A 24,882-nucleotide genomic window follows, 5' to 3' on the forward strand; every position below is an offset into this window, starting at 1 on the left:
AGTGGGAAATTTGATTCTCAGCTTGGATAGGTTATTATGTCCATCTGCATGCTCTGGCTAATTGTATAATTACTGCATTGCTGGCATTAATAGGCCCATGCCTAGCATAGGGGAAAGTCCTTGACAGGAATCAAATAAACAAATGAAACTTTACAGCAAACTTGCATAGGGCTAAATAAAGTTGGTGTAGAGCTCCAATCTGTATTCCCAAATCAACCAGCCTGGTAAAGAAGTCAGATGTGGGTAGCCTGACTAAATTATTTGTAATTAAATTTTAATGTAGGTTATTGACATCAAGAAACTATTGGACTAAGCTTTAAGTTAAGCGATACAGTGGAAATGGATCTCAATCAGCATCTGCATATTATCTGGTTTGAGTTAAACTAAGGGTCATGACAAAAGCAAAAGGCCCACAAGTATCATGCTCAATGCTCACCATTAAAAGTGTGATAAACTCCCTTTTCCAGCTTCATTTGTAAGTGCCTAAAGACAAGAGTAACCAGAGTAGAAAACCCATCACTCAGTCCTTGTAGTGAGTCAGAGGCAGTGTGGATTTAGAGGAAGTACGATGGTGCGATGGGAATTTCCTCCATTATGCCTTGTTTTAGTTAGTATGCACGTGGCCATTGAGTAAGAGAAAGCTAAGGTTTTGCAAGCTTATCCTCTAATGGTATGATAAGAAATATGATAATCAACGTCTGGGCTTCAAACGAAGACCCACGGCCAAGAGATCAGAAAATTGAAGGAAATAATTGATTTCAGTATAGACTTGGATGCAGACAGTTCAGGCAAGTAATTCTCTGTCAAGCTTTGATGAAATTTCTTACCTGGTGCCTTATAATGCCTAAAATTGATGTTTGCCAGTACAAAGTGGATGATGGTTGGACAGTCTTTCTCTATCATTGGGTTTTTAGGCTTGAAGATGTAACACTCTTTTAATCCTTCTCGGTCAAAAACCTTGGTGTCAATCTTAGGAAACGGCAGCTTGTTCATTCTTGCCCATTTCTCTGCAAGCAGGAGCTCCTGTCAAATTACACAGATTGAAGCTGAGGTTTCCCGTCAGCAAAGTGTGATAAATGAGGCTGCTAAATCTCTCAAGCTAATCTTTCAGTTTTACCAATTTAAAGACCATCCCTCCATATTAGTGCCAAGTAGTTGTAGCTTCTTAAAAAGAAAGCCTTTTTTAAACCTGATCCCTTTTCTGTTGCAGACAGCGACAGTTGTTGCCACTTTGGGCCAGTGGAGCTGCTGAAGTGCATTGCTACAGGTCTTCCTATTGACTACCAAACTTGACAGTCTGTCTGAAGCCCTTAACTGAACAGTGAGCATGCTTTCTGGCCAATCTAGCGTAAATCACTGCAAGTGACTATTCCCAAAAAGGTCAAGAATTGGGAATTGCATTTCATCCTAATATTAAGGTGCTAATCCCGAATCCAGTCCCAAAATCACTTGGAACATGCAACTAGCTGCCAAACCGCACTTTGCCGGAGAAATAATCTTCTTGTAACCCAATGTCTGTTTGCTGGACAGGCCAGTCATAATGTTGTAGAGTCTTGTAAATTAAGACAGATACTGTCTCAACCAACGCTTTGACTGTCATAATGAATTTAATATTCACTTGAAATTAATAAGTAGACCACACAGCATGTCAAGCAGGACTTACAATGTTTAAGCAGGAGACTTAATGGAGTTTTACTTTTATCCTGCTTCTATCTCATTGACTGACGCAATTTTCACTGCAGTAAAGAGAAAGCAGGATGAAACAGACACAATCAAAAAGCTCCAAGTTGTACCAGATCAGGAGGAGGACGGGGTTGGAATCTTGTAAGGGTCTGAGCAACGTGGGCTGTGGCAAGATGTGAGGGAGAAATGGACGAGGAGTTGGCCAAGGCAGGTCTCAACATCAAGGGAACCGTACACCAACTTTTACACTCTCCACAAATGGCATAGTGAGTTTCTTGATGGGCAATGAAAAGTTGCCAATGAAGGTGATCGCTTCTCATTAAATACCTTGTTGGCAGCTCGGCTGACCGCTGCCGCTATCATCAGGGACCTCTTCCTTCATCCACCAGTCTCTAGGCTTTAAGGAAAAGAAAATGAAGAGAAAAGAAAAAAAGAAGAAGCAAAAGTGAGAAGAGGAAAAGAGCAAATAGAAAAGAGGAAAAGAATGAGAGCAGATGGGAGTGGACGAGCTCCGAGCTCAGCCCTGTTACTTTGCCGCCATCTTGAATTCAATGCTGGTGGAGCGGAGAAGGTTGCGGAATGTTTTCCTACACTGCTGGGCATTCCTCCAAAACAGCTAAGACCGTTTTAATTCGGTGGTAACCTGGGACCAGGTCGGCGTGGTCTGGTGTTGTGGCCTCCACAGCTGGTCCTGGATGAAGAGCACCTTTTGGGTTCACCCTATCTAGCCAGAGTTCCAGCTCTCTGCCCACACAGATGGTTGCCAATTCTCTCCGCTCTGTCACATCTGGGGGAGAATGTCAGGAACTGTGCTAGATAACTCCAAACAAGTTGGTGCTTGTGGAGGTGGCGGTTGGGGGGGCACAACGGGTTTTTAAAATGGTTCTGGAGCAAAGGATACCAATGAATTCTTGGGTTATCATGTGGTGAGCTATTCAGGAATAGTGGGTGATCTGATATGGCCAGAATTGAATGTAACGGACAAAAGGAGAGGTGCAAGTATTAGTGAGGCGAGTTTGGTAACATATAGAGGGAAAACCCACTAGGCCTCTTAGAAGAATTTCCACCAAGTAACTGGACACAACTTAGTCTTGGCAAAAAAAGTAAGGTTTAACGCATTGTACAGAGAATGGAACAAGTTACAGGTAAAAGTATCATTGTAAAGGTTGAAGGACACTATATCTATAAGATAAAATACTGGGTATTTGTTATCAGGTTAGAGCGGAACAACTTGCAAGCATCTGCGGTATTGAAAACAACACCTTTATTCCATCAAAGAATTGTTAGCCAAGGATATTGCGTCATCACGGGACCTTATAAAACCACGCATTAGCATTCTTACTCATTTTACACCCTTAACATTCTAAATAAATCAAGCCAAAGTTGTTGAAAAACTACTTGACTCAAAAGTTAAAGCTAATTTGAAGAACTGTTCTTAAAATTTTGCACTAGGACACTTTTGAAAGTTCTTTCAAGTAACTTCTTTGCAGACAGTGTTGACAAAACTATTCTTAGAAATTGACTCAAATAAAGTCCTGCATTTCAAGAAACGTCAGCTACATTTTTACCTTAAAAGGTGGACTGGAGTCACTTGGCCTGGCAGAAAAATCGAAGGAGATGATGAGATCAATTGCACGTTGGGGCCTCAGTATTAACGGGTAGGGGAGGTTGAAAGTGAGTCCACTGTCCACCACATGAATTTTCTTACTTTTCACATCAAGTGGTTCATAAATCCTTTCAAATTCATCTGGGTCTGCAGGAACATTGGAGACAGAAATATAAATTCAGATATTGCAGAGAAAAAAACTGCTCTGAAGCTGTTTTTCCTGTTTTTTCCCGTTTATCGATTACATTGCTGGATTGCAGGAGGGAATGATTTTAATAACTGTCTCAAACAATGCTAAGTTCTTGCCATAGTAAAATGAGTTGAAAGGTACAAATATGATAGATTGTTGCAATAGGAATTAGGCTCCTGAGCTCTTGAGCCTGTTCCACCATTCACTGAGATAGCCCTCAGACTAATGACCCACTCCATCCATTCAGCAGGCTCCATACTCCTCAATATTCTTAGTTAGCTAAAGCTTACCAGTTATAGATTTAAAATCATTAATTTGAGCTAGCATTTACCACTTTTATGGAACGGGGTTCGAAATTCCAAAACTCATTATTTGAGGATGTATTTCCTAAATCTACTCTGAATTGTCTGGCTTGAATTACAGGGTTCTATTCCTTCACATGACAACATAAGAACATTAAAAATAGGAGCTGGAGGATGCTATGTAGTCTCTCAAGCCTGCCCCACAATTCAAAAAGATCTTGGCTCAACTACCTCAACTCCTCTTTCCTGGCAGCTCCTCACAACTTCCCAATATTTCAAAAATGCATCAAGCTCCTTGTTAAGTACTCTTAGTGATCTAGCCTCCACAAGTGACCTTCCATTAATCCACCCTCTAACCGACACAAACATCTTTAATGTACAGCTGCTCTGTCCTTAATTCCAAATTCCAATAACTTCTCCAAACAGATGTTAAACCAGCAGATGTATAGCTCCTTGCTTTGTCTTTTCCCTTTCTTAAATAATGAAGGTTTATTCACAAGATGTCAGAAAGAAAGATTAACAAATTAAGTTTGAAAGAGGATTTGTGTAGTCATAAGCGTTTATGCAAGAAGAAAACACTTTTGAAAACTCTAGTGACACCATGTGGCATTAGGACTGGACCAATGTTTCTCTTTTCTATCCTCTCTCCCTCAGTGCCAGTTCCATGGGTGCTGGTTGCTATCCCTTCCTTCGCCATACCAGTCAATCCACTGGGAACCTAGATACCATGCCCCCCAACATACAATCAAACAGAGTTTACAGATATGTGATGAGGATGGGAACAGTCACAATTTTCTTTTTCTAACTTCTCCACATCCTTCCTAAACCCGGGGTGATGGTATCAGATAATTCAGGATTAACCAGACATTATGATCCCAGCTGAAAGTAACTACTAAACTAGTAAGATCTTAGAATGAACCCTGGCTTGATAGATCAAAGTCTTTTTTAAGTTTAAATACATGGTGGTCAGCAATTGAAACATAGTCACATGAACTACAAAGTTTCTTTGACAACAGAATAGAAACATAACACACTAAGGACTAAAACAAAATAACTATCTTGATACTGAAGACAATTTAGGAAAAAACTCAACTGGAAATTCACAACAAAACAAAGTTTTCAACGTGTTTTCCAACACTATCAATTTACAGAGCATCAAATTCAGAGAATTTTCTCCCCAAATCAAAGATTTAAGTACTGCTTATCTGATTCTCTGCAATTATCACTACAAAGTACAGAGACTTCATTCATAAATAGTCATAAAACTGAGGTTTATACTTTCTTAGTTTCTAATAATCCTAAAAGCCTCTTACCTTGAAAACTACAGAAAAGACAGTGTTCTGAAGTGACTGCATTTTCCCTGAACTGTCCTGAAATTGAACTTGATTCTGACCCCAGTCATGATTCCTCTGAATGGCCCTAAAACCATTCAATCTCTGGGTTTTATAATCTAAATTCAATTCATTATTAGTCTAAACTGAAACCGAGTTCATAGCCTTTAAATTTTACTTCACTGTCATAAATCATCACAGTATAAATAATTTTTCCATTAACATTACACAGGAGTCAACAGCCACTTGCTTTCTGAGCAATGCTGGATTCAGATCACCATTTCACAAGGGCTGTGACCTTGATTTTATTTTAAATAAATTCTTCACAGAAATAAGTCACATTCATTTGCCTCTTTGTGAATATCCACTTTCCAAAAATAACATTACAATAATATAAATTAGTACATCCTTCATCACACAGGGATTATGTCCTTCCTAGCCTATGGAATTTAACCTTTCACAAGGGGTGACTTTGCACCCTGAGTGCAAAATAGACCAGGGTTTGAAGCAGGAAATAGATCAGGGTGTGCAGTCACTAATTATTTTTCAGCAACATTACAAAATCATTTGACATGAATATACTTGAGTTAGCAGAACAAGAAAGTCAATTTTAAAATCATGTACCTCTCTCCCAGTTCATATGATATGTCATAGAGAATTAGAAACAGGGGAGTGAAGAAACCAGCTTCCCTGCACTGCCCTGCTGTCAAGCAAAATTTCTTCATCTGCATGTACTACATCATCTTATGTGCCTTAAACTAGATTAGTACTGTGTTAAATGCCTCTCAGTACCACCAGCCATCAGAGGCATGTGGTGTTTAGTAGATACTTGCAATTCAAATTGAATATCGCTAGCATTGAGTAAAGCTGACTGGCAGGAAAGTCAGGCTTTACTGAGTTTGCGGGCTAACTGGCAGTCTTTCAGTCATTCCTGGCAGCACTGACAAGTATCTGATGAAGTGTAAACATCACTTTAGCTATCCATGCCAGGGCAAGTAAAGCAATGTAAATTAGGGGAAACCTGCAGCTCTTTCCTCAAAGTTTGTTGAGGCTAGGCCAGTTGAATATATTAAGACAGGCACCGATAGATTTTCCTTAACAAGAGCATCAGGGATTGTGGATCCAAGATGGAAAGATAGAGAGGCATGCTACAGTCTTGATTTAATTGAATTTTGGAATGAATTTGAAGGACTGAATGGCCTCCTGACCTTCAGTCCAATTACTCAGGTTTTATTCCTATATCATAAGAAACACATTTTGCCATTTTTATCAGTTTGCGAAGGGAAAGGGAAAGAAAATATTTATTGAGTTGGAACAGGAAGCAAGAAACTGTGCACTGTTATCAAGATAACCACTAACTATCACAGAACAGTCAGCAAAGTATTTTGTCCACAAACCAGGGAATGTTAACACGAGCATAAATATTAATTTTAAGCTAAATTCTAACATTCAAGTTAACACCTTAAAATCCAAACATCTCTTTACACTGCAATCTTGGAGTGAATACTGCAGTCGCTATTCTTGCGTAGTTCCTCACTAATCTTGACACTCCTGTCTGTAGATATTTTCCAGACTTGAACAGTGGCCTCCCGGTTCACAGGTAGGACACTATTACTGTGCCATGACAGACCTCACTCCTGTCTATACATGCTTTTTTACATCAATTTGTTCAAGGATGTCATGACACACCTCTGCAGCAGGTGGGACTTTGTCTGTGATTGTAAGACTGCTAGTCTCGTAAGACTGAATTTATCAACAAGCATCAGAAGTTGCAGTAAAATGAAAGTTCGAGATCCTTGCCTTGTCAAGGGACAAACGTTGCAACTCTAACTCTTGTACGATTTTTACATAAATAGCCATTTATGAAGTAGACTGTTAATTTAAAGCAGTTTTGCATTATCGATTTGTTAATAGGCTGAATTTTGGCTGTGCTTGGTAACAATATATTGTAGCTCCAGTGCTCTGTAACCACAAAAAAAAGCAGAAGGAAAGCGCCTACTAGAATGATAAGGGGTAAAGATCGAGTGCGGAGCTTTTACTTGGCAGCTGGAATTTGTTGTAACATTTGGAGCAGTCTGTGCTCGTGCTCTGTGCATTAGACTGTCATGATAAAGATTTATGTTATTATTTGGGAAATCTGGTCCTAAAGTAAGGTGAATGGTGTGTGTTTTTTTAATTCTGTGAAGCTTTGAGTTAAAACAGCTTTTCCAAGAAATCATAAATACTTAAGCTAAGTTACTGGATAGTACCCCCTACTGAGGTAATTGATGAAGTATGTACAAAGTTGAGTTTTTACAAACTAAAGAAAGTGGGGCCAGGATCTAGATCAGAGATAATGTGAACTGCAGATGCTGGAGAATCCAAGATAATCAAATGTGGAGCTGGATGAACACAGCAGGTCAAGCAGCATCTCAGGAGCACAAAAGCTGACGTTTTGGGCCTAGACCTTTCATCAGAGAGGATCTAGATGTAAGTTCGGGTCAGAAGAAAGCATCCATACTAGCAGATGTGTGGCTTAGTAGCCTTAAAATAGTCAACGTCAGAAAGTGTGTGTGTGCACGCGCGCACATCTTTGTTTAGGAGTTAGGACATAACGTTGAGGTTGTACAGAATGTTGGTGAGGCCCCTTCTGGAGTACTGTGCGCAGTTCTAGTCACCCTACTACAGGGAGGATATTATTAAGTTGGAAAGAGTTCAAAATAGATTTACCAGGTTGTAAGGAATGGAAGGTATGAGTAATAGGAATAGGCCGGATTGGCAGAGACTTTTTTCACAGGAGGTTGAGGGGTGATCTTACAGGGATATATAAAATCATGAGGATTATAGATAAGGTGAATAGCAAAGCTCATTCCCAAGGGTGGTGGAGTTCAAAACTAGGGGGCATTATTTTAAGGTGAGAGAAGCAAGGTTTAAAAGGGACCTGAGGGGTAACATTTTCACACAGTGGGTGGCTTATATGTGAAATGAACTGCCAGAGGAAGTGGTAGATGCAGGAACAATTAGAAGATTTAAAAGATATTTGGATAGGTACATGACTAGGAAAGGTCCAAAGTCCAAAGATGTGTAGGTTAGGTGGATTGGCCATGCTAAATTGCCCACAGTGCTCAGGGATGAGTAGATTAGGTATGTTACAGGAGGTGGATCTGGGTGGGATGCTCTGAGGCTCAGTGTGGACTTGTCAAGGGCAAAGGGCCTGTCTCCACATTGGAGGGGTTCTACGAAACTCATGTGAATACATCAGATGAATTTAAAGAGTGAAAACAGGAATTATACTTCATAGGGTATAAGTGTAAAGGAAATGGCCTTTTTTGCTATTTATGATAAGATCATATCAAATTGCATTGTGTTTTGGAGCATTTTTCTTGGGTGGGTATATTTGGCTTTTTTTTGTCCAATAAACTCATGTTCTGTTGTTAAAAGTACGTTTGCATTTTCATGTGGCTATGTTCAATGAATGACCACAGTAACTAAACTGCAAAAATAAAAGTTTATAAAAACGTTTTTCACTCAGACCTGACTTGTCCAGCAATAACATCAGCTAGGATCATAACACTGTATTAACCATAGTAAAATGGATACTATGTTAATCTGCATAGTGGTCCATGTTATGTTAGTATGTTATGATTGTTAGGTTGGGTGCTAGGCTTTACATAGCCATGCTGGATATCAACAACAGTTTGGGATCTATATTGTTGAATGTTTCATTTCTCTAGGTCATGATTTATACAGAAGTTCAATCCAAAATAAGAAACATGTTATTGACGGTGGCAGGGTTTGATCACTAAACACAAAGCAGGCTGTCCTGAAAAAGCCATTGGTCTAATCACTAACCTGTGACAACTTCTTCATCCTCTTCCTCTTGTGTTACAAAGTCACAGAGAGGCGAGAGTGGATATGACGTGTTCAGGTTGAGACCCAGCATGAAATTATGCACCTTGCCTGCACGGCCTTCTCGAGTGTTGAAGAGTGCAGTGTCACTGAACAGAGTCTTTAACATCCTCTGTACCCAGCTGTCCTGGTTATTTCTCTGGATTTCCTCTTCCATATCAGCTGCTTCACTGCCGATTCTGTCCTCTGTCACAGAGAAAGCATACTTCTGTTCATTATCAACAATGCAATTTGAACTTGAGTAAGTTTCGTCTTCATACTATTAAACTTCTTTACTCCGTTGATTCTGAAAACAATCAGTGTTCCAATATTATCGCTACACAAAGGGTTTGAACGTTGCATTGATAGAACCAGGACCAGTAAATAAAAATCTGAAGTCCCTTGACCTGAAGTTGGAGATGGATCATTAACAGCAGTCGGTGTGGTTCAACTTCAGCCTGATACCTGCCAATGTATAACTAATTGGTGCAAAAATGGATTTGGAGCTTTAAAAAAATCTCTTTCCACTTAGAGAAATGTCTGGCCTGTTCGTGCACATTATTACTATTTATTAGGAAGCTGGTAAGCAGAGATCAGCCCAGTGGCCTCAACATAGAATTCACTTACACAGCCCAATGATTTTAATATAGAGTTCACCAGTTTCAAAATCTCCCCACCCTGGCCTCATCTCATGTCCAGCCCTCCCTCTCATTCCCAACTCCTTGACCTGACACAACTTGTCCATCTTCCTTTTCAGCTTTCCACACTCGCCTTCCCACTGATCAATCTCCACAACGTCCTACCTGCATCCATCTATCACCATCCCATTTACTTCCTCCAGCTCCACCCCTTCCTTCTATTTATTCCTGAGCTCCCTTTCCCCTCCCCAGTCCTGATGAAGGGTCCCAACATGTAACATCGACTTTACTGCTCATCTGATGCTGACTGACCTGCTGTGCTCCTCCAGATTCACACTGTATCGACTCTGACTTCCAGCATCTTCAGTTCTTGTTATCTCCTAGTCATTGAAAACCGTACTGTAAAGCCTCTTCCAAGGATGTCCACCTTGAAGAAATTGTCCTCCTCCCTCCAAAAAGATCTCAGTGGATTTCTCTCCCACTGCAACCCACTGGTGATCTCCTCCACCCTGAAGCTCTTTGACCACATCCTGAACATTGCTTTGACTACCACCTGTTACTGCAGCCATGTCTCCTTTCTCAGTACCTGCCTACACAGCCAGGTCATCACTCATGGACGCCAAATAACATCAGACCATTCCAATTTGCACCAAACTGCAATAACCATTATCTACAATATATCTAGAACCTCCAGAAATGGTTCTCCCTAAGATCCTCAGCTCCATGCTCACAGCCAAGCACCGACATCTTCTCTCACTACAGTCAGCTCTTCCCCAGATCTGCAAAAGACCACTAACTGTTATGTATTCTACGTAGGATCCACACCCTCAACAAACTCTTTTTCTCCACCCTAACAGACATCAAAGATGGTAAGTACACCAACTTGCTTGTACTTACCTTCAAACACAGGCCTCCTCCACCACCCTAGATCCCAACCCTATCCCTGACCTTCTCCTGAATCCACCTGGCACCATTAACCACATGGTCATCTTGGTGCTTCTGCTGACAACACCAGTCATTTTTGCTGACCACATTGCTACTTCTGTTTCCACCCACTTGACCATTCCCATTAACATACCCACTCCTGAAACAGTCTCCATCTCCTCCCCCAGCTACAGCTCTACACCTAACCCCAGCCCCAAGTCCTGCTGGGTATTCACCATTCCCCCAGACCTCTCCCTTCACTGAAGATGAACAGTCAGTCCTCAGCAAAGTACCTTCACTTCCCTACACACACACACATCGATGAATTCCATACACACCTCGATGTCAATCTTTATTTCCACCGCCTCCACCTCCACGCCTATTTTTCTGACCGTGAATCTAACCCACTCTCTGCCGACACCTTCTCCCACCTCCAACAAACCTCATCCTCCTGGACACCACCCCACGACTTCCTACCCTCTCTCACCCTCCTCATCTCCAACTGCTGTTGCGACATCGATCGCCTCAATCTCTCCACTGCTCTCACTCACTCACTCCAACCTCTCCCCCACAGAACACACAGCCCTCCGCTCCATCCACTCCAACCCCAACCTCACCATCAAACCCGATTAGGGTGGGGTGCAACGGTAGCATGGCGCACTCATCTCTACATCGCTGAGGCCAGGCACCAACTCTCCAACACCTCCTCCTATCCTCCCCTCGATCATGACTCCACCCCTGATCACCAAATCGTCATCTCCCAGATCATCAACAACCTCATCACCTCAGATGACCTCCCACCCACAACCTCCAACCTCATGTTCCTCAACCCCACACCAGCTGGTTCTATTTCCTTTCCAATACCCACAAACCTGACTGTCCCAGCTGACCCACTGTCTCTGTCTGCTCCTGCCCCAGTCAACTCATCACCGCTTACCTTGGCTCTGTTTTCTCCCCCACTAGTCCAGGAACCCCCCACCTAAGTCTGGGACACCACCGAGGCCTTCCACCTCCTCCATGACTTTCAATTTCATGGCCCCCAGCACCTCATCTTCAGTGTGGACGTCCAATCCCTGTATACTTGCATTCCCCATGCGGATGGCTGAAAAGTCCTCCACTTCTTTCTCTCCTGCTCCCAACCAGTCCCCATTCACCAACACCCTCATCTGCTTAACGGAACTTGTCCTTACCCTCAACAACTTTTCGTCTAACTCTTCCCACTTCCTACAAACTAAAAGGGTGGCTACAGGCACCTCTATGGCTCTGAGCTACACCTGCCTCTTTGCAGAACACTTGGAACAGTCCCCTCTTCTGCTGTTACACCGACACCATTCCTCATCTTCTCCTCCACAACATTGATGACCAGTGCTGCCTCAAGCTCCCATGAGGAGCTCAAACAATTCAGTCACTTCATCAACACCTTTCACCCCAATCTCAAATTCACTTGGACCGTCTCCAATACTTCCCTCCCCTTCCTGGACCTCTCCGTCTCCATCTCTGATAACTGCCTCAGCACCAACATCTACTTCAAACCCACCGACTCCCATAGCTACCTTGGTTACAGCTCGTCCCACCCACCCTCCTGCAAGAATGTGATCTCTTACTCACAAATCCTCCGCTTCCACCGCATCTGCTTCCAAAATGGAGCGTTCCACTCCCGGCATCCTAGATGTCATCCTACTTCAAGAACTGTAATTTCCCCTCTCCAATGATTCATAATGTTCTCAACCAGATCTCTTGCATTTCTCACACTTCTGCCCTCAAAACCCCTCCCACCAACAAAAATAAGGGTAGAGCCTCCTTGGTCATCGCATACCACTCTACTGACCTCCACATTCAGCACATCACCTTCTTGCCACTTCCACTGCCTACAATCCGACCCCACTGCCAAAGAGATATTTCCCTCCATATGCCTATCTGCCTTTTGTTGGGACCGTTCTCTCCGCGACTCCACCATCCACTCCACACTCCCTATCAACCCCACCACACCTGGTACCTTTCCCTGCAACCACACGAGGTGCGACACTTGCCCCTACACCTCCCCTCTCACCTCTGTCCAAGGCCCCAAACAACCATCCCGTATCTGATAGGATTCACTTGTATGTCTTCTAACCTGGTTTACTGCATCCATTGTTCTTGATGTGATCCCCTCTACACTGGAGAGACCAAGTGACTGATTAGCATAGCATCTCCGCTCTGTATACTCCACTCAACACCACTTGTCACTCCCTCGATGATTGTCCATCCTGGGCCTCTTCCAGTGTCAAAATGAGGCCACACGTAAACTGGAGGAACAACACCTTATATTCTGTCTCAGGAACTTACAGCCCAATGGCCTCAACATAGAATTTACCAGCTTCAGAATCTCCCCACCCCAGCCTCATCCCATGTCCAGCTCTCCCTCCCATCCCTGCCTCCTTGACCTGACACAACTTGCCCATCTTCTTTCCTACCTATCTGCTCCACCCTTCCCATTGACCAATCTCCACAATCCCTGCCTGCATCCACCTATCACCATCCCACCCACCTTCTCCCCAGCCCCACCCCCTCCCTCTATTTATTTCCAAGCTCCCTTCCCCCTCTCCAGTACTGATCTGAATCATTGACATTCCTGCTCCTCTGATGCTGCCTGACCTGCTGTGTTCCTCCAGCTCCACACTGTATCGATTTGGACTCCAGCATCTGCAGTTCTTGCTATCTCAGAGATCAGCTCTGGCCCTCTCCTACTTTTGGCATTTAAACAATCTGAAACCAGTTCTCAAAATGTAACATAATCCATCATATTGTGGGCTCAGTATCTCCAAAGCTCCAGCTTGAGTGTTGGTTAGTATCTTCACAAATGGTAATAGAATTGGGCATGACTGTGTCTCACTGAGCTGTATTTGCAGATTTCCAGCAAAGACTATTAGGCTGCCATTGGGAACAGAAATCCCTAGCTAACCTATACTTTCAGTGATGCACATGCAATGGTCAACAGAAGGCATTTCTAGTGAATTCTAGAATTTACAAAACTTGGGAATTGAAAATCAATTTAACAACTGTTGCTACTAGTGGAATCGAGGTAAGTGGAGCCCAGTAAATTGATTATTGTGGTTAGTACTTTTCTGCTTCCTGATGTCAGTGCATTCCTGTTATTACTGGCATGGTATCTGAGTAGCACCTTTGCTAGTAACAACTCAAGATAACGTATATTTAATAATTTTTATTATTCACTCTCCCAGTCTCAGTATACAAAGAATTATCATATAGGGCTGTTGTGGTGCAGTGATAATGTCCCTACCTATGGGTCAGCAGGTCTCGTCTCAGGTCTCAGCTGCAACAGGGGTGAGTCATGACATGTCCAAACGGATTGATTAAGCAAAAGGATCACTGTTCAGTGTGATCCTCAGAGATACATTCACCAGTTCACCAGTCATTTAGCAAACAGGCAAGTGTTTTGCAAGTCCAGAAATCCTACTGCCTCATTTTGTAAGCATTTTAGCAAGGGCTGTTTTTCTCCTTCATACCGACATTATAAATGATAACATCCTTCACCTCCCTAAATACTCTAGCCCTCATCACTCAGTGTCTTTGTATCCTTTCAATTTTCTCCCAGTGCAGCGTCATACAAATTCTGTGCAGCCTGCCTCCCACCAGTGTTTCCCAACCCATCAAAATTCCCAGTATCCAATCCATATGAGCAAGGATCTTGCTTGCATGAAGTAGCACATCCACGTCTCGCAGGAGAAGAATATCTTTTTGTCTGGAATGGGCCTTTTCCTTTAAATACATGCCGGATACAACAGTAGGGTGACTACACACTTTAACTCTTACCTTTGGGGTGGGATTCATCATCACTGTCAGAGCTGTCATTTCCAATTAAGTGCTTGGCTTGAATTTGTGCTGTAATATAAACAGAAAAAAAAGACACCTCAGTGGTTAAGAGAAGTAAACTACAGCTCGAGACAGATGACTCATCTGGATTATTTCATAATGACTGTCTAAGGTCCCTGGTTCATACATGAATTCTGTTCAAGAATAAAAGCTTAACTTTAGAATGATTTCAATAATTCTGGGGTTATTACCTCAATTATGTGAAGGTAACAGGATTACGTCTCAGTTTAAAAACACTGTTCATAAGCTTTTACAATTCTGCCCAAGGGCGGAACATTTTGTTTATTTATTAATCTACAGACTGTGAGGAACACTATTTAATGTTGCACCTTTGCCGCAAGTTGAAGAACTAATTTCTAAAATATCCCATGCAGGCTAATGGTTTAGTGCCCAACAATCCACATTCTGCTCCACTTTGTAGCCTTGCATACTCGAGTATCAATGAGAAATTACAGATAGCATTTTGGTAAACACAGCACCAGTAAGAGCCCATTTCACCCCATTATGCTCCATGCATATAAAGAGCTACTTTACACAATTCCTAAAGTGTGGAAGCAGAACATTCGGCTCATCGAGTCCACACCGACCCTCTGAAGAACATCTCACCCATGCCTGTGATCCTGTATTTCTCATGACTAACCCACCTAGCCTGCATATCCCTGGACACTATGACGACTTAACATGGCCAATCCTCATTACATGCACATCTTTGGACTGTGGGATGAAACTGGAGCATCGAGAGGAAACCCACACCGACACGGGGAGAACTACAAACTCCACACAGACAGTCGCCCAAGGATGGGATTGAACATGGGTCCCTGGCGCTGTGAGGCTGCAGTGCTAACCACTGAGCCACCCTTTACATTTAACAATTTTGCAGAGTATACGATTTACTCATTCACTGATGTAAAATATCATGCTAAATTCACAAAATATGATATCTAGTTAGGACAAACAATGCTTGGCACTTGGTGGCAGAATCAAGGGTCTGGCAGTAATAATTCCTAAAATGTTCTTCACAGGATGTGGGTGTTGTTGGCTGGGTTAACATTTACTGCCTATCCACTATCACCTAATAAAACTTCAAAGTCAACCACATTGCTGTGGGTCTGGAGTCACATGTAAGCCAGACCAGATAAGGATGACAAATTTTCTTCCTTGAGGGCTACCAGTGAACTAGATGCTTTTTCTAAGATAATTGACATGGTCACCATTGGGGTAGCTTTTTGTTCCAGATTTTCTATTGGATTAAATTTCACCATCTGCCCTGGTGGGAAGTGAACTCACATTCTGAGAACATCAACCTGGGGTTCTGGATTACCAGTCCAGTGACATTATTGCTGTGCTCCAGCTTCCCTCGGAAAAGAATAACTCCACATGGGAAGATTAGAATTAGGGTTGGCAGACTATTACTAGAGTTTAGTTTTATTGTCTTTCTGTCTATTTGTTTATCTTCTAGCTAGCAGTGAAGTCTAAAATTTCTCAATGTCTGCCCTATATCTTCCTCTGCGTTCCTTCCCACATCTGGCTTTGCTTTTCAAATGTTACCCATTAACTGGTTATGATGAGAATGACAGGATGGGATTCTCCTTGGAGGATCAGCCCATCAAGTCCATACCAAATGGCCGGCTTCCACACTATAGGGAGGGATTCTCTGATTCTATGAACCCCTGTGACTTTCAATCCTTCAGCCCAAATGCAACTGACCTGTGCTAATTCCAGGTTTCAGATTAGTTGGTTTCAGCTGTGCCTCTCGCAGAAACCTGGACTTTAAGGGAAGCCACAGGATCAACTATCCTGCTGGAGATAAAGGCCCCAATTCACTCTACACATTAATAACGGACACTCTTGTTCCCTAGAATGATTATAAATAATTTCCTGTGTAATGTATATTTCTTTCAACTGCACAGAAGCAGCGAGAAGTGTCAAAATTCCAACGTTTGGTTGTTTTATTCTCGGCAAGAACTGACTGTGTACCACTGCATGAACTTAGAGATGAGTTTTTATGAATAAAGCATATTTTTGAAATAAAAAGATAGTCACCTGGGTGTGACATTGACGATATTGAGTGCATAATTCAGCTATTTTAAGAAAAACTGAGGGTGAATAAAGAATGATACTGATGTGAAAATTAGCCGTTTCAATCAGCGCAATCTGACGTGATGGTGCCACATGCTACAGTTCTAACGCAAAGAGTTGATCATTTAGCATGAAATGAGCAGAACATTTCCAGAACTGTGAAACTTTGAGAGAGTTATGGAAGCTCTATCATTAAGGCTGGAATGGACAGATTTTTAGGTGCTCAGAAAAATAAGGAATGTGAGAACAGTTAGGAAAAGGAATTGGAATTAGCAATGATTGTGTAGAACCTCGAGGAACTGTACAACCTGATCTCGATCAACTCTTACGGTTTTATGTTCTGAGAAACCCTTCAGTAATATTATGAATTGCAGCATCAAACTGAACTCACAACACTGTTCGTGTTCTCCATGAATGACAGAGAAGCCATGTCATTTTGAGATTGCCCAAAATTAAATAGCTTTGATCACAGACAGACGGCTGGAAAAACTTGTGTATGTAAAGTTACTTACCCCATTTGAAATAGGTTAGCAATAAGATCAATAATTCCATGCTACTAGAGTCTTCACCACCAGGAAAGGAAAAGTGACAATTCTTTCCGTAGAGGAACTGGCACTTAGGACTTTAGCCATATAATATTCTACCAATGTTGACCAAATTGGTGGAATTATGTTTTTATTCTATTGAAATTTGACTTGTTTTTATGATCAGTTTCCGGCACACATTTGGTGGATGGGGCCTAAGATCATAACATTAATAAAACTGTTTTTATTTGCAGGAAGAAAATAGTGCTCTGCTCAGTCATACTAGATTGAAATTTGTGCTGAGGTAAGTTGCTGGGTAGATTAGAATGGAGCTCTGCTTTAGACATAACCACACATGTACCTGAACGCTTGATACTGATGCCCATTGCTTGAAATGAGAAGATGCTGTTATCATTTTAATACAATGATAAACAACTTACGTGCTTTGCAAATCCAAAGACAGGGCTTTTCAATTGAAATTCACAGGATGACTGCTGTGTATGGCAATGACTCAGCATAGTGAATTAGTGAGAGCAGCAATGTAATTTAATGTAAATTAAGCCAATAAGAGAGAGGCAGTTTGAAGGACAGACCTGAGTGGGAAGCAGTTTACGTTGTAGATTATCCGTTAAACATTTGATGCAATGGCAGCACTGAAACGTGGAAGAAATGAATAAGCAACACAGAAGGTGCAATTTTTTTTTGCTCTGTAGGCAAAGTAGAAGCTGATTCAGACGTGGTGCATGAACGGTCATATGCACTGATGTTAAAATCAGATTTACATTGGCCAAGCTTCCTGTTTGAATTAGATTGCTTCTCGTGATTAGGGAGATTGCAACACTTCTTTTTGAGTCACACAAATGTCTCCAGCTTTTATCAACATTTTTTTGCCCCTCCTCAACTCATTGTCAGGCCCTCCTTCACGCTCTGCATCATTATGAATGAAACTTCCCGTTTTACAATTTTTTTTGTGAATAACTTCCAACTCTATTCCCTTGGTAACAAATTCACTCTGTTGCTACCTCAAAGTGGTTTTCACAAAACTGCTACCAATCTCATGTGAATACTGCTATTATAAGGTTGCACCAGCAGCATTGTCTTACACTGAACAAAACCTACGCCAAGTCCATATAAGTTTTCAGTCTTTATGGTGGCACAGTTAAAATGATTGAGGAAACAATTGGTCATGCATTCCTGCTGTGCATGGCATTAGGCATTTCGTGACAACCAGTTAAACCTAGCTCCAAGGTGATTGTTCACAGCTCCAGCAATCCTGAACTCCAAGGTGTTTCTAACATAGGCCTGAGACAGAATCCTTGGCCTCAGAAGAAACCTTGCTTGTTAATTTTCAGACTCCATTTGGGTCAAACCCTTACAGTAAAATCTAACTTTTACATCTTAAACAGAAAATACTAACTTTGTGAAATGAGTTTTCAAACACAAAAGCTCATTGTGGTGAATTTCAATTAAACACAAAAAAGAGATAAAGCTAGTCAGTAACGAGATGATTTCAGTCAGATTGTAGGAATATTCTGGATTTCTGCCAACACTCAGGCTAGTTCATTTATATTTAATAAGAGTGGTGCCTCCAAAGTAGGCTTTGAGATTCCCTCAAAATTTGGCTTCTTTTCTGTTTGGAATGGTCATGTCTGTGGAATGATGAGATTTGTATCAATCACATGACCCTGACATCAGTAAGAGAAATGATACCAGTCTAGATTGAACATGTGAAAAGAGAAGCCTCAGACCCTACAGTAGAGAGCTGGATTTGATAACCTATGTACAGCTGTAAATAAAGCATCCTATAGTACAAAAAGATTTGATGACCCTTACTTTAGGGGGAGACAATGAACTGGTGGCATTATTGTTAGACTATTAATCTGGAGACCCAGGTAATATCCTGGGGACCTGGGTTCAAATCTGCTATGGCAGATGGTGGAAATTGGATTGATTTCCAATTTTAAAATCTGGAATTAAGAGTCTGATGATGACCATGAATCCATTGTCAATTGTCAGAAAAACTCACCTGGTTCACTAATGTCCTTTAGAGAAGGAAATTGACATCATTACCAGGTCTGGCTTATGTGTGACTTCAGACCCAGAGCAAGATGGTTGACTGTTAAACTGCCCTCTGGGCAATTACAGATGGGCAATAAATGCTGACATAGTCACAGGTGCCCTCAACTCATGAATGAATTAAAAAAGACTTAGTGATGAGAAGACGTCAGCTTCAGGGCCAATTAATGTGCAGATGCCAATCTGCCTAAGGCAATCCAAACTGCACTCTTAATGCTGATCAAAGATAATGGGAACTGCAGATGCTGGAGAATCTAAGATAGCAAAGTGTGTAGCTGGATGAACACAGCAGGCCAAGCAGCATCTCAGGAGCATAAAAGCTGACGTTTCGGGCCTAGACCCTTCATCAGCTCTGGTGAAGGGCCTAGGCCCAAAACGTCAGCTTTTGTGCTCCTGAGATGCTGCTTGGCCTCTGTGTTCATCCAGCTTCACACTTTGTCATCTTGCAATCTTAATGCATACGCAGCAATACTGCCTTAAAGCACAAGGCAATGAGATGCCACAGAAACAAAGAATCTAGGATTACGAGTAGGCTGTTTGGCCCATTGAATCCGCAGTGCCTTTCAAGAGGATCATGGCTGGTCCTCTATTTCAATGCCATGTCCCCATATTGCTTGCTATCTTTAAATTCTGAAAAATAAACTCTCTCTTTCCAGGATATATTTATTGACTTGGCCTCCTCAATTTTGTGGTAGAGACTACCACAGATTCACTAACCTCGAGTGAAGAACTGTTTCCTCCGGTTCTAGACTACTCAACCAGGGAAAACATCCTCCCTGCATCTGCCCGTTAGGATTGTATATGCTTTCAGTCAGAGCCCCTCTCATCTTTCTAAACTCAAGGGAATAACAGGCCCAGTCCTGTCGTCCTGGATATTAGCCAAATGTACGTTAGATACACTTGCTCTGCGGCAAGTACATCCTTTCTTGGGTAGCTAGCCCAAAACTGCATGTGATACTCCAGATGTGGTCTCACCAAGGTCCTGTATAACTGCAGCAACCCCTGAACTCAAATTCTCTTGCAATGGGGTCCAATATAACACTTGCTTATTGACTTGCTTACTTTGAGTGACTGGTCTGCAAGGACACCCAGATCCCTTTGTGCATCCACACGTCCCAATCAATCAACACTTAAATAATAATCTATTTTTCTAGTTTTGCACATCAGTGTGTAGCTTTGCATTTAGCCACATTGTCCTGCCTCAACTTTGACAGATTCTAAATAAAATGACAGCCGTGTTTCCAGCATATTTATTTCTCCACTACTCCCTACTGGACATATTTTAAAAAAAGATAAAAATGGCTGATGGATTTTTTTTTTATGTCAACAGCTTGGAATTTAAAATTGGGAAGCGATGCTTCAGTTATAAGAGCATTGGTCATGACCCATCTACAGCAGTGAGGTGCAATGTAGCGCTATGCGTGCCTTGTTCTTGTCAGCAATTCTCCAGGTTCATTGTCTTACAATGTTTTACAGGTTTTATGATGTTAAACCATGAGGACAGGATGCTACTGGGTTTGGGCTTGTATCAAGCTTGAGTTTAGAAGGTTGATCTAACTGACATGTTTGGAAAAATAAAAGGATTCAATACACTACAGACACAGAAATTTTGTCCTTTGCTCAGAATCCAAATCATGAGGGAGTAATAGCTGAGCTATTCAGGAGGAAAATTAGGATGGATTTGTTCACAGTGGAAATTTGGGATTGTCTCCCACAAAAGGTTATGAATATTGGGTTAATTGAAATATTGATCATAGAGATCAATATATAGGCCAAAAGGGCCTCTCCCCATCTCAAACACATCTGCATTTTGACCCATTTGTACAACCTGATGAAGCTTGGCATTCTGGAACAGAGGTGTCCTCTGAGGGGAGTCTGGAGACAGGGGCATTTTAGTAAGATGGAATGTTGCCTAGCTATTTCACTCATCAAGTCAGCGCACTGCATCCTGACCTGATGAGAATTATAATCCAATCTTCCCCCCCCAAAAAAGTCATGTAATTCTCCACCTGGTCAATCCCCTAGACCCCTGTCCCCAAAAACGGCAAACACCAATCTTCTGGGTACCCTGATGTTGGAAGCAGTTTGGGTGATTTTAAACTCTGCTTAGGCAGCAGCCATGCCAGTGGGTGGGGATGACATTTTAGGCAGGAGGAGGCTGCTGGCCAATAGCAAGGGAACAGTAGGCGCCACCAAGGTGTAGGGAGGGCCTTTGGGTCACCAGGCCCGAAACGTTAACTTTGTTTCTTTCCCTTCACAGTTGCTGCCAGACCTGCTGAGCTTTTCCAGCAACTTTGTTTTTTGTTGCAAAAGAATACATATCGGAATAAATTTCTGTGGAGGTTTCTCTTGATTGTCCGTCATAACCTGGACAAATTAGTTAATGCCATAAACTTTCCAATAAGAAGAAGTGAGTAGTTTCTAGAGATTACACCCAGAGAGCAATCGCCTGTTGACTCCCTTGGGCAGCGAATGTTGAGTCTGTCAGAGGTCCAACTGCTGTTCTGGTTCTGTTTTAGAACAGACGTGGAGGGAGGCTGCAAGAATGGTACAAATATCTGTCAAAAAGTAACTGAATGTGAACAGGATAAACAGCTAGCCAGGAGAGTTCTCTTTGCCTTCTGCACAGAAGTGCGACTTGTTTTGACACTGCTCCTTGTATTTGGAGTGACATGAAATTAGCCAAGATACCAGATAAGTTGCTTAACAATGAATGATTTTTTGATTTACATTTCTTCTCACTAACTGAGAAGAAAATCTGTCTACATTTCAGATGATTGACGAATATCTAGCTGATTTGACAAGGGTTTCATCATTTCAGTCTCCTGCGTCATACTGTCATTAGATTAAAAGCTGAATAAAAGAGGTAAACTACTGATTATAGGGGACATGAGATCCCACTGATGGGGAGAAACAGGTGATGAGCCATTTCATGCACAAGTGTGAAACACTATAACAGGCATCTACAACTGGAAACCAACCACATGAAGTTTAAACAATAAGTTGCTGTTATAGAGAGAGCAGGAACTGCAGATGCTGGAGAGTCTGAAATAACAAGGTGTAGAGCTGGATGAACACAGCAGGCCAAGCAGCATCTTAGGAGCACGAAGGCTGACGTTTCGGGCCTAGAGCCTTCTTCAGAAAGAAATGCTTTTCTGAAGAAGGGTCTAGACCTGAAATGTCAGCCTTCCTGCTCCTCTGATGCTGCTTGGCCTGCTGTGTTCATCCAGCTCTACACCTTGTTATCTGAGTTGCTGTTATAGTTGCTTGCTTTACTTCAAAGGCTGCCATAACCATTTACATTAAACCACTTGCACACATGTATGGAACCATGCTTCATTTAACTTGATTCGTCACTGCTTGATTGTAGACTGGACTTCATCCAGTCAGGTAAAAAGACTTCTTTTGATGTTGCAAGGCCAAAGGGTTGCCTCCAGCCCATATACACGCATTGCAGACAAGCTAGTTAAAAATACTAGCAACTTCAACATTTCACAGTGCAGACTGACGCAAGGTCGGCCAAGCCCTGATCAGGGAAGTTGATACTTCAGAAAACAAATCCAAACATATACAAAAATCAATCCCCTGGAATTTGTGCTGACATTTCATCATTCCAGCTCTTCAGTAATTTAAGTGTTACTTTATTGCAAAGCATGACTCACAGTAATAAAATGTGAGGCTGGATGAACACAGCAGGCCAAGCAGCATCTCAGGAGCACAAAAGCTGACGTTTCGGGCCTAGACCCTTCATCAGAGAGGGGGATGGGGGGAGGGAACTGGAATAAATAGGGAGAGAGGGGGAGGCGGACCGAAGATGGAGAGTAAAGAAGATAGGTGGAGAGGGTGTAGGTGGGGAGGTAGGGAGGGGATAGGTCAGTCCAGGGAAGACGGACAGGTCAAGGAGGTGGGATGAGGTTAGTAGGTAGCTGGGGGTGCGGCTTGGGGTGGGAGGAAGGGATGGGTGAGAGGAAGAACCGGTTAGGGAGGCAGAGACAGGTTGGACTGGTTTTGGGATGCAGTGGGTGGGGGGGAAGAGCTGGGCTGGTTGTGTTCAAACATTGGGGAAACCAAGCGGAGGCTTGGGGACCGCTTTGCAGAACACCTCCGCTCAGTTCGCAACAAACAACTGCACCTCCCAGTCGCAAACCATTTCCACTCCCCCTCCCATTCTCTTGATGACATGTCCATCATGGGCCTCCTGCACTGCCACAATGATGCCACCCGAAGGTTGCAGGAACAGCAACTCATATTCCGCCTGGGAACCCTGCAGCCATATGGTATCAATGTGGACTTCACCAGTTTCAAAATCTCCCCTTCCCCCACTGCATCCCTCAACCAGCCCAGTTCATCCCCTCCCCCCACTGCACCACACAACCAGCCCAGCTCTTCCCCCCCACCCACTGCATCCCAAAACCAGTCCAACCTGTCTCTGCCTCCCTAACCGGTTCTTCCTCTCACCCATCCCTTCCTCCCACCCCAAGCCGCACCCCCAGCTACCTACTAACCTCATCCCACCTCCTTGACCTGTCCGTCTTCCCTGGACTGACCTATCCCCTCCCTACCTCCCCACCTACACCCTCTCCACCTATCTTCTTTACTCTCCATCTTCGGTCCGCCTCCCCCTCTCTCCCTATTTATTCCAGTTCCCTCCCCCCATCCCCCTCTCTGATGAAGGGTCTAGGCCCGAAACGTCAGCTTTTGTGCTCCTGAGATGCTGCTTGGCCTGCTGTGTTCATCCAGCCTCACATTTTATTATCTTGGAATCTCCAGCATCTGCAGTTCCCATTATCTCATGACTCACAGTAGTTGTCTTTTTGTAATCACACATTGTATCTGGCAGTTCCATATTACAAATGGTATAGAAGCAGTTACCATTTTGGCAGACTGATTGGGTCTAGATTGATTAGCTTCCTGAAGGATAAAGGAAAGAATGATATACCTTGGTGGAGTCATTAAATGACGCACAGAAAATGGAGCTAACAACTGATGCGTAGCGGCTAATGTAATCACATAGGTTGAAGTGACAAAGAGGTAGACATCACTATATTAATAAGATGATTAAAAAGTGAGACATTTGACTGGATCCAAATTGTCAGTCCTACGTTGGTTTCTGTTTTAACTGTAAAGCAAGCATGTATAAATGTCGGCACAACATTGTGGGCAGAATGGCCTGTATTGTGCTGTACAGTTCTATGTTCTATATGTCCTTCCTGGCTTGCTGAAGTCAATAATAACTTCTTCCACTGGCCAGTATTGTGAATGCCTAGTTGTGGTTCAGGTGCTATTGGATTAAGTTTCAGTTTTAGAAGTTTAAGAATTTAACAGAAGAAAATGGAATGAATGCATTTGAAGAAACATGAAATCATTAACAGCTAGGGTAGTAAGTTAATTAAAATGAAGGGCTTTGGGAATTGCCAGAAAACTGCAAATAAGTGGCAGTTCAGAAGGTCACTCATGCTTGTTTAGCTAAATCAGAATAAATTGCTTTGGCAATTACAGCTATTGTTGTATATAATCGTTCAGCGACCCCCTCAAAGGCTGTAAAACCTACTTACTTCAGCAGATCAAAGAATACATTGTAAAGGAGAGTCACTAAACACTAAGGGGTCAGATTAAGGGCAGCCCAGGATAGACTACCTTCATAGAATTCCTATGGTGTGGAAGCAGGTCATTCAGCCTACCAAATATCCCACACAGTAATACTAGGAAGCAGTCACAGAAACATAGCCTGTGGGGTGGAAAATAGTGAGCACAGCTGACACAAGAACCTGACATAAAATAATGTCCAA

At 42.5% G+C, this 24,882-nt stretch overlaps 1 protein-coding gene across 2 annotated transcripts in view; it reads right to left on the reverse strand.

Moving 5' to 3' along the window:
* Positions 1 to 24,882, reverse strand: part of LOC125456152 (cytosolic phospholipase A2) — a 126,352-nt gene that overhangs the window by 8,030 nt on the left and 93,440 nt on the right. The window contains exons 13-16 of one of the 2 annotated variants that reach the window (XM_048538937.2): positions 14,355 to 14,423; positions 8,944 to 9,186; positions 3,252 to 3,436; positions 828 to 1,023 (exon numbers count right to left, since the gene is read on the reverse strand). In XM_048538937.2, the coding sequence (XP_048394894.2) occupies positions 828 to 1,023; positions 3,252 to 3,436; positions 8,944 to 9,186; positions 14,355 to 14,423 (693 nt within the window). Of the gene's footprint in view, positions 1 to 827; positions 1,024 to 1,066; positions 2,081 to 3,251; positions 3,437 to 8,943; positions 9,187 to 14,354; positions 14,424 to 24,882 lie in introns of those variants that run through there. The other variant, XM_048538938.2, reaches the window with a different exon arrangement.

Source organism: Stegostoma tigrinum, chromosome 8 (genome assembly GCF_030684315.1).
Source record: "Stegostoma tigrinum isolate sSteTig4 chromosome 8, sSteTig4.hap1, whole genome shotgun sequence".
NCBI lineage: Eukaryota > Metazoa > Chordata > Chondrichthyes > Orectolobiformes > Stegostomatidae > Stegostoma > Stegostoma tigrinum.